Source organism: Bos taurus, chromosome 5 (assembly GCF_002263795.3).
Source record: "Bos taurus isolate L1 Dominette 01449 registration number 42190680 breed Hereford chromosome 5, ARS-UCD2.0, whole genome shotgun sequence".
NCBI lineage: Eukaryota > Metazoa > Chordata > Mammalia > Artiodactyla > Bovidae > Bos > Bos taurus.
The window spans coordinates 53,709,062-53,723,784 of NC_037332.1; the positions used below are offsets into that span (position 1 = coordinate 53,709,062).

The following is a 14,723-nucleotide window of genomic DNA, read 5'->3' on the forward strand; positions in this document are numbered from 1 at the left end:
GAGATGGAGGCATAAGGAGGGGTATTTATCCATGATCACACAGCTAATATGTGCTGAGTTAGGTTTAAAAGCTAGACCTGAATGATTTCAAATACCAAGAAGTACTGGCTGATAATGACTTAAGATAAATCTCTTATGGTTACATTTAATGGTTGACTAGAAGCACCAGAGCCTTTGAGACTCAAATAAATTGAACTGAAGTTAGAATAACATAAAATACAATTGATATTTATGATACAGTAACATCCAAACCATCTTTTTCCTAATACATGACTTTGTGGGCCCAGCCTGAATTCTATGGCCAAATGAAATATGGCTGACCCTTGAACAATGTGGGGTTTAAGGCTCACCCTCTACACAGCTGAAAATCTATGTATCATTTATAGCCAGCTCGCCTTAGGACTCAGCCAATCACGGCCTGAGTAGTAGAGTAGACCCCTGCAGTTCAAATCCATGTTGTTCAAGGTCAGCTGTACCTAGTATTTCTTCACAAAGAAACGGTATTCTCTCCACCATGACAATTCTTAGATATAAGAAGATTCTCATTTAGAATGTCAAAGATGTTTTACAAAGTCAAAAAAGAAGAGTTGTCCATAGGTTGTAAAGAGTAGATTTTAACATCACTATTACTGTAGGCTTTAATATATCTAATTTTTCAATCAGATGATGCATTAATCCAAGGTCAGACTGACTTAAAGTCATAAAAAATACATTTACCTTTTTATCTGTAATCAAAAGGAAATAATTAAATTTCTTTATATATTGAAGTCTAATTTTTCTAAAACTTTTAATGTAAATTTGTAATGCAATTTGCTATTGAAGCTAATAAAGATCATATTTTCCAAATGTGTGTAATCAGGTAGCTAGAGTCTACAGACATGCTTAAGAAACAACTCTAACCAAATGACAGGAACTCACTTTAAAATATTTGTGTTTAGTGACAAATGTGTCTTTCAAATTTTAAAATAGAATCCTTTAGTAAGAAAAGGTAGGGAGGCTCATGCAGAGCTCTATCACTAATTAGAATACAGGCAACAATTCTATGTTAAAGCTAAATCAAAGAATCCAGGAAACATCTTTTTTGACATAATTTTTAACCTATTATGAGTGATCAGTCAGACACTAATAGTAATAAATAATTAAAGCATTTTTTTTTTAATGAAGCTATTTATATGCCAGAGAGTCTGTGTCCACAATATCACCTTCATAGCCTGAAGATTAAATGTTGAAACAGTAAAAACAAACCAAAGAAGTTTTCTTTTTGACATTTATATTATAGCCATAACATGTCTGATAACTTGCTTTTTCCATTTCTTGAAATTAGTTTGATTGGTCAGCCTATAGCCGGGAGTTTAACATACCAGATGACAATACTTTAAAGTATATAGCATCTGATATTAAAAAAAAAAAAATCAAAGAAAATAAGAATGTTCTATTGCTCATGCTTCTGACAGAACTTTGCAAACAGTAGAAGTGTTAAGAAAAAATAAGCTGAAAGCAAATCTTCACTTACCGCAAATTAATCCCATTGTGAAGTAAAGCTCTACTACGTTGGTACTGTAAGAGGCCGAGACCATACCCAAACAGCATAACAAACCTCCTACCATCACCACTGGCCGGCTACCATATTTATTCACCAAAACACTACTTATAGGACCTGAGGTAGAGAAGAAGTTAAGAAATATTCAGTTGCTGGGTTATTTATTTATTTATAACATTTGTTAATTTTGAAAGTTGAGAAAACACATTTTAACAATCAAAGAAAAGTATTAGTTCATACGAAACAACATGAAAACTTTTCAATACTTTCCAATCCATTTGACTGGTTGTCTTTACCCATATATCTACAAGCACATAAAATAATAAATTAGAATTGTTTAATATCAAGTTTGGTAGGACCATAATAATTCAACTTCTGACAGAAAGGCTTTTTAATGAGACATAGCTAGACTTGTTGTTGTTGTTAATCTCTAAGTCATATCTGACTCTTTTGCATTCCCCATAGACTGTAGCACACCAGGCTCCACTGTCCATGGGATTTCCCAAGCAAGAACGTTGGAGGGAAGTGCCATTTCCTTCTCCAGGAGATTTTCCTGACCCAGGGGTCAAACCCGTGTCTCCTATATTGGCAGGCAGATTCTTTAATGCTGAGCCACTGAGGAAGCCCTAAATATCTTAATAAATGGAGATAAATTTATTTATTAAAAATTTAAGGGTTATATAAATAATCTATCTCTTAGAATTTTACTTTCTGGAATAATGTGTGTTTAGGCACACAGATATATGCCTTTAATTGAAGCTGACTTGTTTTTATTATACCCCACTGTGACTTTTTAATACCATATTTTTTATTTTAAGACCCCAACTCTTTACAAATCTCATTATATTAGAAATGAGGATTCTTATACTGACAGTCTCTTAACAATCCCTGTTCATCAGGGGCCACCAAGGGTAGTAATGTTGCTTCCATGCCTTAGGTATGTTTGAATTCATTTCAATTTGGCCACTCAGTCATGTCAGACTCTTTGTGACCCCATGGACTGCAGCATCCCAGGCTTCCCTGTCCATCACCAACTCCTGGAGCTTACTCAAACTCATGGCCATCGAGTCGGTGATGCCATCCAACCATCTCATCCTCTGTCATCCCCTTCTCTCACCTTCAATCTTTCCCAGCATCAGGGTCTTTTCAAATGAGTCAATTCTTCTCATCAGGTGGCCAAAGTATTGGAGTTTCAGCTTCAACATCAGTCCTTCCAATGAATATTCAGGACTGATTTCCTTTATGATTGACTGGTTTGATCTCCTTGCATTCCCAGGACTCTCAAGAGTCTTCTCCAACAGCACAGTTCAAAAGCATCAATTCTTCAGCACTCAGCTTTCTTTATGGTCCAAATCTCACATCCATACATGACTACTGGAAAAATCATAACTTTGACTAGACAGACCTTTGTTGACAAAGTAATGTCTCTGCTTTTTTAATATACTATCTAGGTTGGTCATAGCTTTTCTTCCAAGGAGTAAGTATCTTTTCATTTCATGGCTGCACTCACCATCTGTGGTGATTTTGGAGCCCAAAAACATAAAGTCTGACACTGTTTCCATTGTTTCCCCATCTATTTGCCATGAAGTGATGGGACCAGATGCCATGATCTTAGTTTTCTGAATGTTGAGCTTTAAGCCAACTTTTTCACTCACTTCTTTCACTTTCACTGAGAGGCTCTTTAGTTCCTCTTTGCTGTCTGCCGTAAGGGTGGTGTCATCTGCATATTTGAGGTTATTGATATATCTCCCAGCAATCTTGTTTCCAGCTTGTGCTTCATCCAGTCTGGCATTTTGCATGATATACTCTGCAGGATGACAACATATAGCCTTGACATACTCCTTTCCCAATTTGGAACCAGTCTGTTGTTCCATGTCCAGTTCTAACTGTTGCTTCTTAACCTGCATAGATTTCTTAGGAGGCAGGTAATGTGGTCTGGTATCCTCATCTCTTGAATTTTCCACAGTTTGTTGTGACCTGTACAGTCAAAGGCTTTGGCATAGTCAATAAAGCAGAAGTAGATGTTTTTCTGGAATTCTCTTTCTGTTTTGATGATCCAACAAATGTTGGCAATCTGATCTCTGGTTCCTCTGTCTTTTCTAAATCCAGCTTGAATATCTGGAAGTTCACGGTTCATGTACTATTGAAGTCTGGCTTGGAGAATTTTGAACATTACTTTGCTAGCGTGTGAGATGAGTGCAACTGTGCTGTAGTTTGAGCATTCTTTGGCATTGCCTTTCTTTGGGATTGGAATGAAAACTGACTTTTTCCAGTCCTATGGCCACTGCTGAGTTTTCCAAATTTGTTGGCATATAGATTTTAGCACTTTATTTTTTTTTTAATTTAATTTTATTTTTTAACTTAACAATAATGTATTGGTTTTGCCATATATCAAAATGAATCTGGGATTTGAAATAGCTCAACTGGAATTATTAGGTTATATTTCTGTGGCTTGGTTAGACAATGACGATTCCCCACATTTCAACCAAACCATTTGAAAAAGTAATATGAATCCTGATTGTTGTCTGAAAAAGCTTCTGTTGATACTTTCTGGTAACGTCCAGTCCAGGTTCCATGCACGATACTGGATGCTTGGGGCTGGTGCACTGGGACGACCCAGAGGGATGGCATGGGGAGGGAGGAGGGAGAAGGGTTCAGGATGGGGAACACGTGAATACCTGTGGCGGATTCATGTTGATATATGGCAAAACCAATACAATATTGTAAAGTTAAAAAATAAAATAAAATATTAAAAAAAAAAAAACTTTTAGAATAGGTGCAGCAGTTTAGATGGAACAGCCAGAGAAAGTGGAGGCTCTCTCTATTAAGACAGGCACCTCACGAAAAAGGAACAATCTTAGTGTGGGAAACAGGCACATTGAACACTCTGACTCAAAAATCAGTTTTGAACAGCTAGATACTGAATAGGATGATGTTTTAGGAGTGCCTTATGCAATGTGTTTTATGTACATTTTCTGATGTATGTGTATGTGTGTGCATATAAAATATTTAGGAGTGATCAAAATGATTAAAATAATTTATGTTTCTGTCTAAAAAACTATTTTGGAAATAAAAATTCTAAATATTAGAAGAGTTGGGTCTTATTTTAATATGCAGAATTTCTTTCTTTAGTGGTGCTTTATAAAATAGTGATGCAACTTAACAATCTTAGATTCAGTGAAAGTCCATACCTCTTTATAAGGCCTGTCCAAATGTAAACTATTTGCTTTGACATTTCTTTTTAGCTTAAAATTATATTTCATCTGAAACTAATGGTTCTGTTTTGAGCAAAAACATTACATTAGGTCAGAATTCTCAGCCCAATATATAGGCTAGAAAAAACTAAATGATTTTTAGTTAATATTAAACTTTAAAAATTTGCATTACATTTGAGAACTTCTACATGGATAGTATTTAAAACACACTGAGATTCAATTATCAGTAGAGCCTTAGTCGAAAATTCCATGGATGGAGGAGCACGGTAGGTTACAGTCCATGGGGTTTCAAAGAGTCAGACATGACTTAGCAACTTCACTTTCTTTCTTTCTATATTTCCTTTTTGAGAGGAAAATGGCAACCCACTCTGGTGTTCATGCCTGGAGAATCCCACGGACAGAGGGGCCTGGTGGGCTACAGTCTATGAGGTTGCAACTAACACACACACAAACCTTATCTTAGTCACTCTATCACACAGCTATACTTAGTATTTTTATTCTTATGCATAAATATAAATACTCATGGCCAAATAGTATTAAATATTACTCCACAATCTTTCTAAGGGATATTGGTAATAACACATAATTTTATAAAAAGAACTCAAAAACAGAATACCACATTTTGCGTTTAATACCAAACAAAATAAAACTAAAAAAGGCCATATATAAGATAGCTCTATAAGATCAATGGGTTTCCTTGCTGGCTTAGCAGTAAAGAATCTGCCTACAGTGCAGATTCCTGCATTGGATTCGATCCCTGTGTTGGAAAGATTTCCTGCAGAATAAAATGGCTACCCACTCCAGAATTCTTGCCTAGGAAATCTCATGGACAGAGAAACCTGGTGGGCTACAGTCCATGGGTTTGCAAAAGAGTTGGACAACTTAGCAACTAAACAACAATGGTAAGATCAAAGGGTTGGAGGGGGAAAAAAATCAATGAAAATTGTACAAGATAATGTGAAAAGAATAGAATTCTGTCCCTATTATGGAAAAACTCATCTGAAGAAATTTTATATATATTATATATAAAATATAATTATTTATTATAACATATATAGTGGTTAGGAAATGAATGCTTTAAGTAAAAGCATAAAGTTAAATTCAAATAGCCTTTATGAGAAGGGGAGAGTCAGAATCAATTGATTAACTTGATTAATAACTGAATTTAGCTGTGGATTCCTTTTTTAAAATGATCAATTCAAATCAGTTCAACTCAGATCAGTTCAGTGCAGCATTTCCTGAGCTCCTAGTATAAAGTCACTTGACAGACACCAAAGATAAAGTAGCAAAACACAACTATAATCGCCAATGCATTACGTTCCAGAGGAAGAAATAATCAACAAGTTATTTTAAGAACTGTGATGGATGTTTTGATAGATATTATATTATCAGAGATACTTATCAATACCTGGACTAATAACAATGATTTCTTCTCAGTTTCACTGATATTACATATTCTGTTTTATATGTGATGCCTGGATAACTAACAAATGGGCTAATTGATTACTATGTTTTATAAATATGTTAGCCTAATAGTATAAATTTAAATTTGAAAACAATCTAGGAATCAAAATCTCATTTGCAACATATGGGAAATAATAGAGGGGGATAACCATATGAAGACTATTTCTCATTACTGTGACTGATTAAAGGTAGCCACTAAAGAAATTATTTAGAAGTGTCAGCACATTTTGGGGGGGGCAGGCTTTGATAAATTCTATAGTGGCATCCATCAAGATGCAATGAGAGTTCTAATTTTAATAAATAACTTTATATTATACAACTTAGTTAAATGATATCCTTTAATGAATATGCTCACACAATTATAATTTTTTCTAGCACAAAAAGATATACTTTATAAGTGATTTACTTAGAAATAATCAACATTCCATATCCCTCAATAGTAAATGCTTATGTCATAAATTATTTTACTTTGTAATGATTATAGACAGAAAATTAAAATTATGATATGGAAATAAAATATTCTTATTTTATAAGGTATCTCTAAATGCTTAATATTAGCCTCAGGAGACCTCTAACATTAGATATAAAAACACAATACCATCCAACATCTCTCTCCAACCTTAAAAGCAACTTGGTTTATTACAATAACAAGAAAAAAGTTTCAAGAAAATAAATTCTGATTGTATATGATTTTTGTTAAACATGAACTAGCTTCACGGGTGTCCCTTGTTGAGGAATCTTAGGACTAATTATATTCTGAGTACATTCATTCATTCATTTATTAATTCAATCATGCCAAAAGTTTTTACTCAGCATGTGTTTTTTAAGTAATCATAGTCCTTAATCACTAGTTATGTCAAAAAAGGAAAATCTACCTGCTGAGAGAGTAATATCTGAGCCTATATGTTGGTAGAGCAAAGGTACTGCTTATCAGAATGCTTTATTCTATTTGTCAAGCAGTTAAAAGAAATAGTATGCAAGAATAATAATATCTTTGTTCCAAAAACATACACAAAAATATCAGACTATATTAAATCAGACTCATCTAGCCACTTATCTTCTGATCCAGCTTTCCAATCTATCTCAGAATTTTAGTGTCACATACAATGGCCACTTTCATGCTAGCTGTGAAGTTGTAAAGGAGGACTTCATCAGAGAGCAAAGTAAGGATCAAAATATTATCCCCCATTGTTCAGCTACTTCTTTGTCTTCTAAAAGCTACTTCTGTCTTTTATGGATTCAGCTCCATAAAGTGAAAGTGAAAGTGAAGTCGCTCAGTCGTGTCTGACTCTTTGCGACCCCATGGACTGTAGCCTACTAGGCTCCTCTCTCCATGGGATTCTCCAGGCAAGAGTACTGGAGTGGGTTGCCATTTCCTTCTTCAGGGGATCTTCCCGACCCAGGGATCGAACCCGCGTCTCCCGCATTCCAGGCAGACGCTTTATCCTCTGAGCCACCAGGGAAGCCCTATGGATGTGGCGCCATAACGCTCAGCAAAAGAATATTAATTCTAGCAAGGAAGTTTTTGTGGGTTCTTATAAATTACACCATTTGCCTATTCTTAGAATTCCTGCTGGACTTAGAGTTGGTAACACACACATGAACAAAACACTTTATTGGTTTGAACATGAACAAAACCATTTTATTGGTTTGAGTCTTCTTCATACAATCTGTCCTAAGGTAACTGCCATATGGTAATAGTAGTGTTACTCGCTCAGTCGTGTCTGACTCTTTGAGATCCCATGGACTGTAGTCCACCAGGCTCCTCTGTCCATGGAATTCTCCAGGCAAGAATACCGGAGTGGGTAGCCATGCCCTTCTCCAGGGGATCTTCCTGACCCAGGGTACTATTATTATTCATCAACATTTATCAAATTATTACTCTTTGTAGGAAACATGCTGAGAATTCTACATGCATTATTGCATTTGATTTTCATGGCCTAAATAACTAATTGCCTAATTAAAGCTATTAACAGTTGATAAAACTGAGATGTGCAGTGTTCAGATTACTTTTTCAAGGTCAACATCAATATTCATGGTAGGATGTAGATATGAGCCCAGGATCATCTGATTATAAAACTTGTGCTCTTAACTACTGTGCAGAAAAGAGTTAACATAAGCAGAGCTAAGGCTGCTATCCTTACGAAAGCCTGCTTTCAATATTGGCTCCTGGCTGGCATCTGGGAACCTGGATTTCAGCAATGTTCCCATCACTCCCTACAGATAAGAGTGGCTCACTATACCTGCATTGTTTTTATAAACAATGCAATTTATGTGGTACGCCTGCTTTCCTTCTGGGAGTCTGGAATTTTGGTACATGCCAGATGGGGAATGTCAGTTGAACAACAACCCAGTAGAAATCTTAAGCATCGAGTCTCTAATGAAGTTTCTGTAGAACTCATTTCACACGTGTTGTCACAACTTTTTGCTGAAGGAATTAAGCCCATCCTTTGTGATTTTATAGGGAGAGGACTCTTGGAAGTGTGGACCTCATTTCCTCCATTCTTGGTACCCCATACTTTTCTCTGGTTATTTTCTCATTTTACTTCCTTTCATTTTAGTAAATAACAGTCATGAAAAAGACAATGTTGAATCACTAATTACTGTTGTTGTTTAGTCCCTAAGCTGTGTCCAACTCTTTTGTGATACCATGGACTATAGCCCGCCAAGCTCCTCTGTTCATGGGACTTTCCAGGCAAGAATACTGAAGTGGGTGGCTGTTTCCTTCTCCAGGTGATCTTCCCAACCCAGGGATCGAACCTGCAACTCCTGCATTACAGGTGGACCTTTAACCATTGAGCCACCAAGGAAGCTCAATTACAGAAATGCAAACCAAAACTACAATGAGATATCACCTCACACCAGTCAAAATGGTTATCATCAAAAAAATCCGCAAACAATAAATGGTGGAGAGGGTACAGAGAAGGGATCACTCCTACACTGTTGATGGGAATGTTTATTGCTATAGCCACTATAAAGAACAGTATGGGAAAACTTAGAAACTAAAAAAAGAGCTACCACCTGACCCTGCAATCCCACTCCTGGGCATATATCCAGAGAAAAACATGGTTCAAAAGGAAACATGCACCCTTATACTCATGGCACCACTATTTACAATAGTCGAAACATGGAAGCAACCAAAATGCCCATCAATAGAGAAATGGATAAAGAAGATGTGATACATATATGCAATGGAATATTACTCAATCATTAAATAGAATGAAATGTTGCCATTTGCAGCAACATGGATGTACCTAGGGAAGGTCATACTGAGTGAAGTAAGTCAGACAGAGAAGGAGAAATATCATGACATCCTTTATATACGGAATCTAAAAAATGATACACATGAACTTACAAAACAGCAATAGACTCATAGAGAACAAATTTATCGTTGCAGGGGATGGGGGAGGGATGGGGGAATGATGGGGGAAAGAGACAGAGAGTTTGGGATGGACATGTACACACTGCTATATTTAAAGTGGACAACCAACAAGGACCTACTGTATAACACATGGAACTCTCCTCAGTGTTATGTGGCAGCCTGGACGAGAAGGGAGTTTAGGGGAGAATGGATACGTGTATATATATGGCTGAGTCCCTTTGCTATCCATCTGAAATTATCACAACATTGTTAACCAGCTATACCTCAATACAAAATAAAAAGTTTTTTTTTTTTTCATTAAAATGGCATTTTAAGTCCTTCAAATCTTTCTAGCTAATCATCAAAAGTGCTCTTACAGACTCAATAAAACTACTGTATCTCTCCTACTGTTAACTTCAAATTTTGTATATTGTTCTAAACACAGATTTTTGTTACATATTTTTAAAGTATGTGACATACAAACATGAATATGTGAACTGGTATATTCTTTTGGTATATTGTTATTCTGTTCTGTAAACATGAACTCATAGTGCTTATTTTTATTTCTTTTGAATATTGCATGAGTACATGATAAATGTGAGACAATTTGTAGAGTATGTTATGTGTTGAACATTTCATAAAATATATTTTATCAATCTAAAACCATGAATTGGGATTGACTATCAATTTGAGTTCTATAAAATTTTTATGCATAGCATAAACACTAACAGAAGAAATGATAAACTGCTATAATTTATTTTTCATTTGCTTTATTTCAAATTTGTATATGTGGTAACCTGTCAAGTCAAATGACAAAAAGCACTAGTGCAGGACTAGAAGAAAGTTGTTTGCAATTACAGAAATTTATCTGTGTTTACTATGACAGTATTTTTCTTACTGATGGAGGTTTTCTAAATTTGAAAGATTTTTCAAAGGAATTTTTTGAAATATAAAATTGTTGCTATTTTCATTCGAGCAGAGGGTAAGATCTTCTTCATTCACTACTTATTAATATGCCTGAGGTTTATTCCTGCACTGAAATTGGGACTGAAAGTCCACCTGGTTTCTCTCCCTCCATGTGATCTCCTTTCATTTGGGGTCAGTGAAAAAACATGAGCAAAGAGTTCCTGATAATTAGGAAGCAGCTATTGCATTTGCTTTTATGAAGGATGAAGATAAAAATGTCACACAAGTAAATCATCTTCAAGGAGCACATTGCTCAATGATAACTATCTCAGTTTGACTAAATAGAGTTCAGTTGGTTGGTTCTACACAAGATGAATCTTATATCAGCTGAAGAGATTCATTGTATTCACACAACACTCATCTAGGATTTTTAGCCCACCAGGCTCTTCTGTCTATGGAATTCTCCAGACAAGAATACAGTAGAGGGTAGCCACTCCTTTCTCTAGGGGATCTCCCCAACCTAGCAATCAAACCCCATTCTCCTGCATTGCAGGCAGATTCTTTACTGCCAAATCCATCAAGAAAACCCATAAGATGGTACACAAAAGTTTTAAAAGAATGGTTTGAGTAGTCATAGAAACCAAAAAAGGGGTTGGTGGCTTAGAGGTGAGATTCTCCATCATGAAGAGTATACATGGAGCAGCTATAGGGTTGGTTTGGTTTTTAATCAGAAGGCTCGGTTTCAGGGATCTCTCTGGTAGTCCAGTAGCTAAGACCCCATGCTCCTAATGGAGGGGGCTGGGGTTCGATACCTGTTCAGGGAACTAGATCCCACATGCTGTAACTAAAGAACCTGTATGTTCCTAAGAAAATGGAAGATTCTGCATGCTACAACTAAGACCTAGTGCAGTTAAATAAATCAGTAAATCAATAAATAAAAGAAGGCCCAGTTTCAACTCAAACCTACTGCCTCAGCACTTAGAAGAATGAACAAGGCCCATGGATTATGATTTCTCCCAATATCTAGTTTCCTCTTATCCCTAAGTAAGAACCCTGATTTGTTGGCTGGATACTCTGCCCCTCCATCTTTTTTTTTTTTAATTTTATAAGTGAGCATAGTCGATTGACAGTGCCCTCCATCTTAAAAGACTGTTGCTCTGTCTTTCTGGTAGCTATGGCCACATGACTAAGTTCTGGCCAAAAGCCGAAGTGATACAAAGAATTTATCTAGTCCCCTTAAAGGGAAGAGCACACTCCTATTTTTTGCCCCTCTGTCCTGACTTTGCAGCCAAAGACGGAGAAGCTCTAAATAGGCAGTAAGAACAAAACCTGGAGCTGACTGTGGCTCAAATTATGAGCTTGTTATTGCAAAATTCAGGCTTAAATTGAAGAAAGTAGAGAAAATGACTAGGCCATTCATATATGACCTAAATCAAATCCCTTATGATTATAAAGTGGAGGTAACAAATTCAAGGGATTAAAACTGGTAGACAGAGTGCTTGAAGAACTATGGATGAAGTTCATAACATTGTACATATTTTCTAATGTTGGGGAAGACTCTTGAGAGTCCCTTGGACTGCAAAGAGATCAAACCAGTCAATCCTAAAGGAAATCAACCTTGAATATTTATTGGAAGGACTGATGCTGAAGCTGAAGTTCCAATACTTTGGTCACCTAATGTGAAGAGCTGACTCATTAAAGAATTTCAACTCTAAGCCACTTTCTACATAAACTGACATTGACCTTTTACATATTTGCAATCTAAGATATCCCACCACCTGATGCAAAGAGCTGACTCATTTGAAAAGACCCTGATGCTGGGAAAGATTGAAGGCAGGAGGAGAAGGGGATGACAGAGGATGAGATGGTTGGATGGCATCACCGACTCAATGGGCATGAGTTTAAGTAAATTCCGGGAGTTGGTGATGGACAGGGATGCCTAGTGTGCTGTGGTTCATGGGGTTGCAAAGAGTCAGACACGACTGAGCGACTGAAATGAAGTGAACTGAAGATATATCAACTAATTCAATGATAGAAAAACTCAATTCCTATTAAATTTTTTATAAAATCCATGAATATCCTCTCATAAAAAAGTATTTAACATCTACTAAATACCTTCTTTTCCTCTAAATTGAAAGTTTACTTCATTTGAAGAATTATCTCAGTGTGATCTAACTATAGAAGATTTAAAGTGATTCTGACATATTTCCAATTTTTTAAACTTAACTAAGTTGGAATAGTCTAACTCAATAAGATTTTTAAATGTGAATATGCAATTCAGAATGTATCTTAAAAAGTGTACATGTATATATTTCCACTAGCCTGTCAGGAATATTCAATTTGTATATTGAAGATTTCTGTCTGTTTCAGGCAACTGATAAACAGTATGGCCATTTCCGAAGGACACTAAAATACATTTCTGCTCATGGATATTTTTCCCTCATAATTCTAATTGTGCGTAGGATAGTATGTGAAGTCCTTCTTTCCCTCCCTCTATTCTTAAAAATTAGTTTTAAATAACACTGCCAGAATGCATTTCATGAACATATCTGTATAATGTAAGCCCTAAAGTTTTAATTACTACACTACTTTGTTCCTATCCCTCTGAAAAGATAGTATTAATATTCTACTTTGTGACATATTTATTTGCATATTTGTTTTAATCAGTAGAATTTCAGCTCTTGGAGGCCAGTGGTGTAATATTATAATTTATTTAGGCATAGGATAAATATATTTCATATAGTAGATAGTAATTTTTAGTTTAATTAGAAATTGTTTTCTAAGTTCATCTGGGATTTTCTTTCTTTCTTTCTTCCTTTTTGGCCTCACTGTGCAGCATGCGGGATCTTCTCTGACCAGGGATTGAACCTGTGCCACTGCATTAGAAGCACAGAGTCTTAACCACTGGACCAACAGGGAAGTACCTAGGATCTTCATATGATGCCACCATCACTACATGGGTATGATATCAGGATTTAACATAGCAGACAAGATTTTAAAAAGGATATTTAACTATTGGGTTTCTTTCTTGTCTTACCTAAATCATACAGGAAACAAAAATGCAACACATATGCCAGATTAAAGGTCATTTTAGAGATGTGTATATCATCACCATTCATCTAACTCTTCTCTTTAAAAGTGCTTTTGTTTATGAGTAACAATTAGTTTTAAGCAGTCAAAAAAGTCCTAACTAAAGGTATGAGAACCACCTGCTCCAATGGCCCTATCATTGTCTACTACAGCTATAGATGTATTTGTGCCATCAATCCAAGGTACACAGTACCAAGAGAATGTGCCCCTAGTATTCCTTGTGCATATTGTATGTAAGTTCTAGCATACTATAAAAGTAACACCAAGTAATAAGAATTAGTATCACCTACTTATTCCAGAGTATACAGTCATCATCAGAGAAATCATAACTAATATTTAATTGAGTCCTCCCTTGGTTAACACTATTAGTTACTGATTGCACTTCTATTTTCTCCTACTTCCTCTCTTGAGAGAACATGGATTCCTTGCAAGAATCTGTTTTTTGCTGTGCAGGCATGTGCTCAGAGAAATAAACTCTATACTGTGGAGAGATTTACTAAAAGAGCCAGTCATAGTAATCTCATTCCCTTCTCCATTGAATGTGCTATGACACAATTCTGGCCAAAGAGTGGAAACCTATTAGGAATTTCTGGGAACGATTTTCCTCTGCTTATAAACAGTTACCACGAAATCCCTAAATGTTGTCTCATTTGCATATGTTTCCTTGAATCACAACAGCCTTCTTGTGAACAGAAAGAGAGCTGGCCTGAGGCCGAAACACAGAAGCTAGCAGTTTCAAGAGCATCACAATAAACTTGGAACCCTAATGATGCCATTCTCTATTCATTCTATATTTCAGAATTCTTATGAATGAAGTGATATGTTTAGGTAGTGTGTGCGTGCATGCCTCCTCAGTCACTTCAGACTCTGTGACCTTATGGACCATAGCCTGCCAAGCTCCTCTGTCCATGGAATTCTCCAGGCAAGAATACTGGAGTGGTTTTCCATGCCTTCCTCCAGGGGATCTTCCTGACCCAGGCTTTGAACCCACAGGAGTGCATTGCAAGCAGGTTCTTTACCACTGAGCCACTGGGGAAACCCATTTAGGTAGTGTGGAAGTCCATTGAGTGTTTATGCTGAAAGCATTCCAGCAGATAAACCTGTAGGAAAATGGATTATTTTTTTCTTAAATATTATGGTACAATAT

General features: G+C 36.1%; 1 protein-coding gene across 11 annotated transcripts in view; it reads right to left on the bottom strand.

Annotated features, from left to right (window-relative positions):
* Positions 1-14,723, bottom strand: part of SLC16A7 (solute carrier family 16 member 7) — a 200,899-nt gene that overhangs the window by 17,029 nt on the left and 169,147 nt on the right. For all 11 annotated transcript variants that reach the window (XM_005206687.5, XM_059886703.1, XM_005206689.5 and 8 more), the window contains one exon: positions 1,514-1,657. In XM_005206687.5, the coding sequence (XP_005206744.1) occupies positions 1,514-1,657 (144 nt within the window). The remainder of the gene's footprint in view (positions 1-1,513; positions 1,658-14,723) is intronic.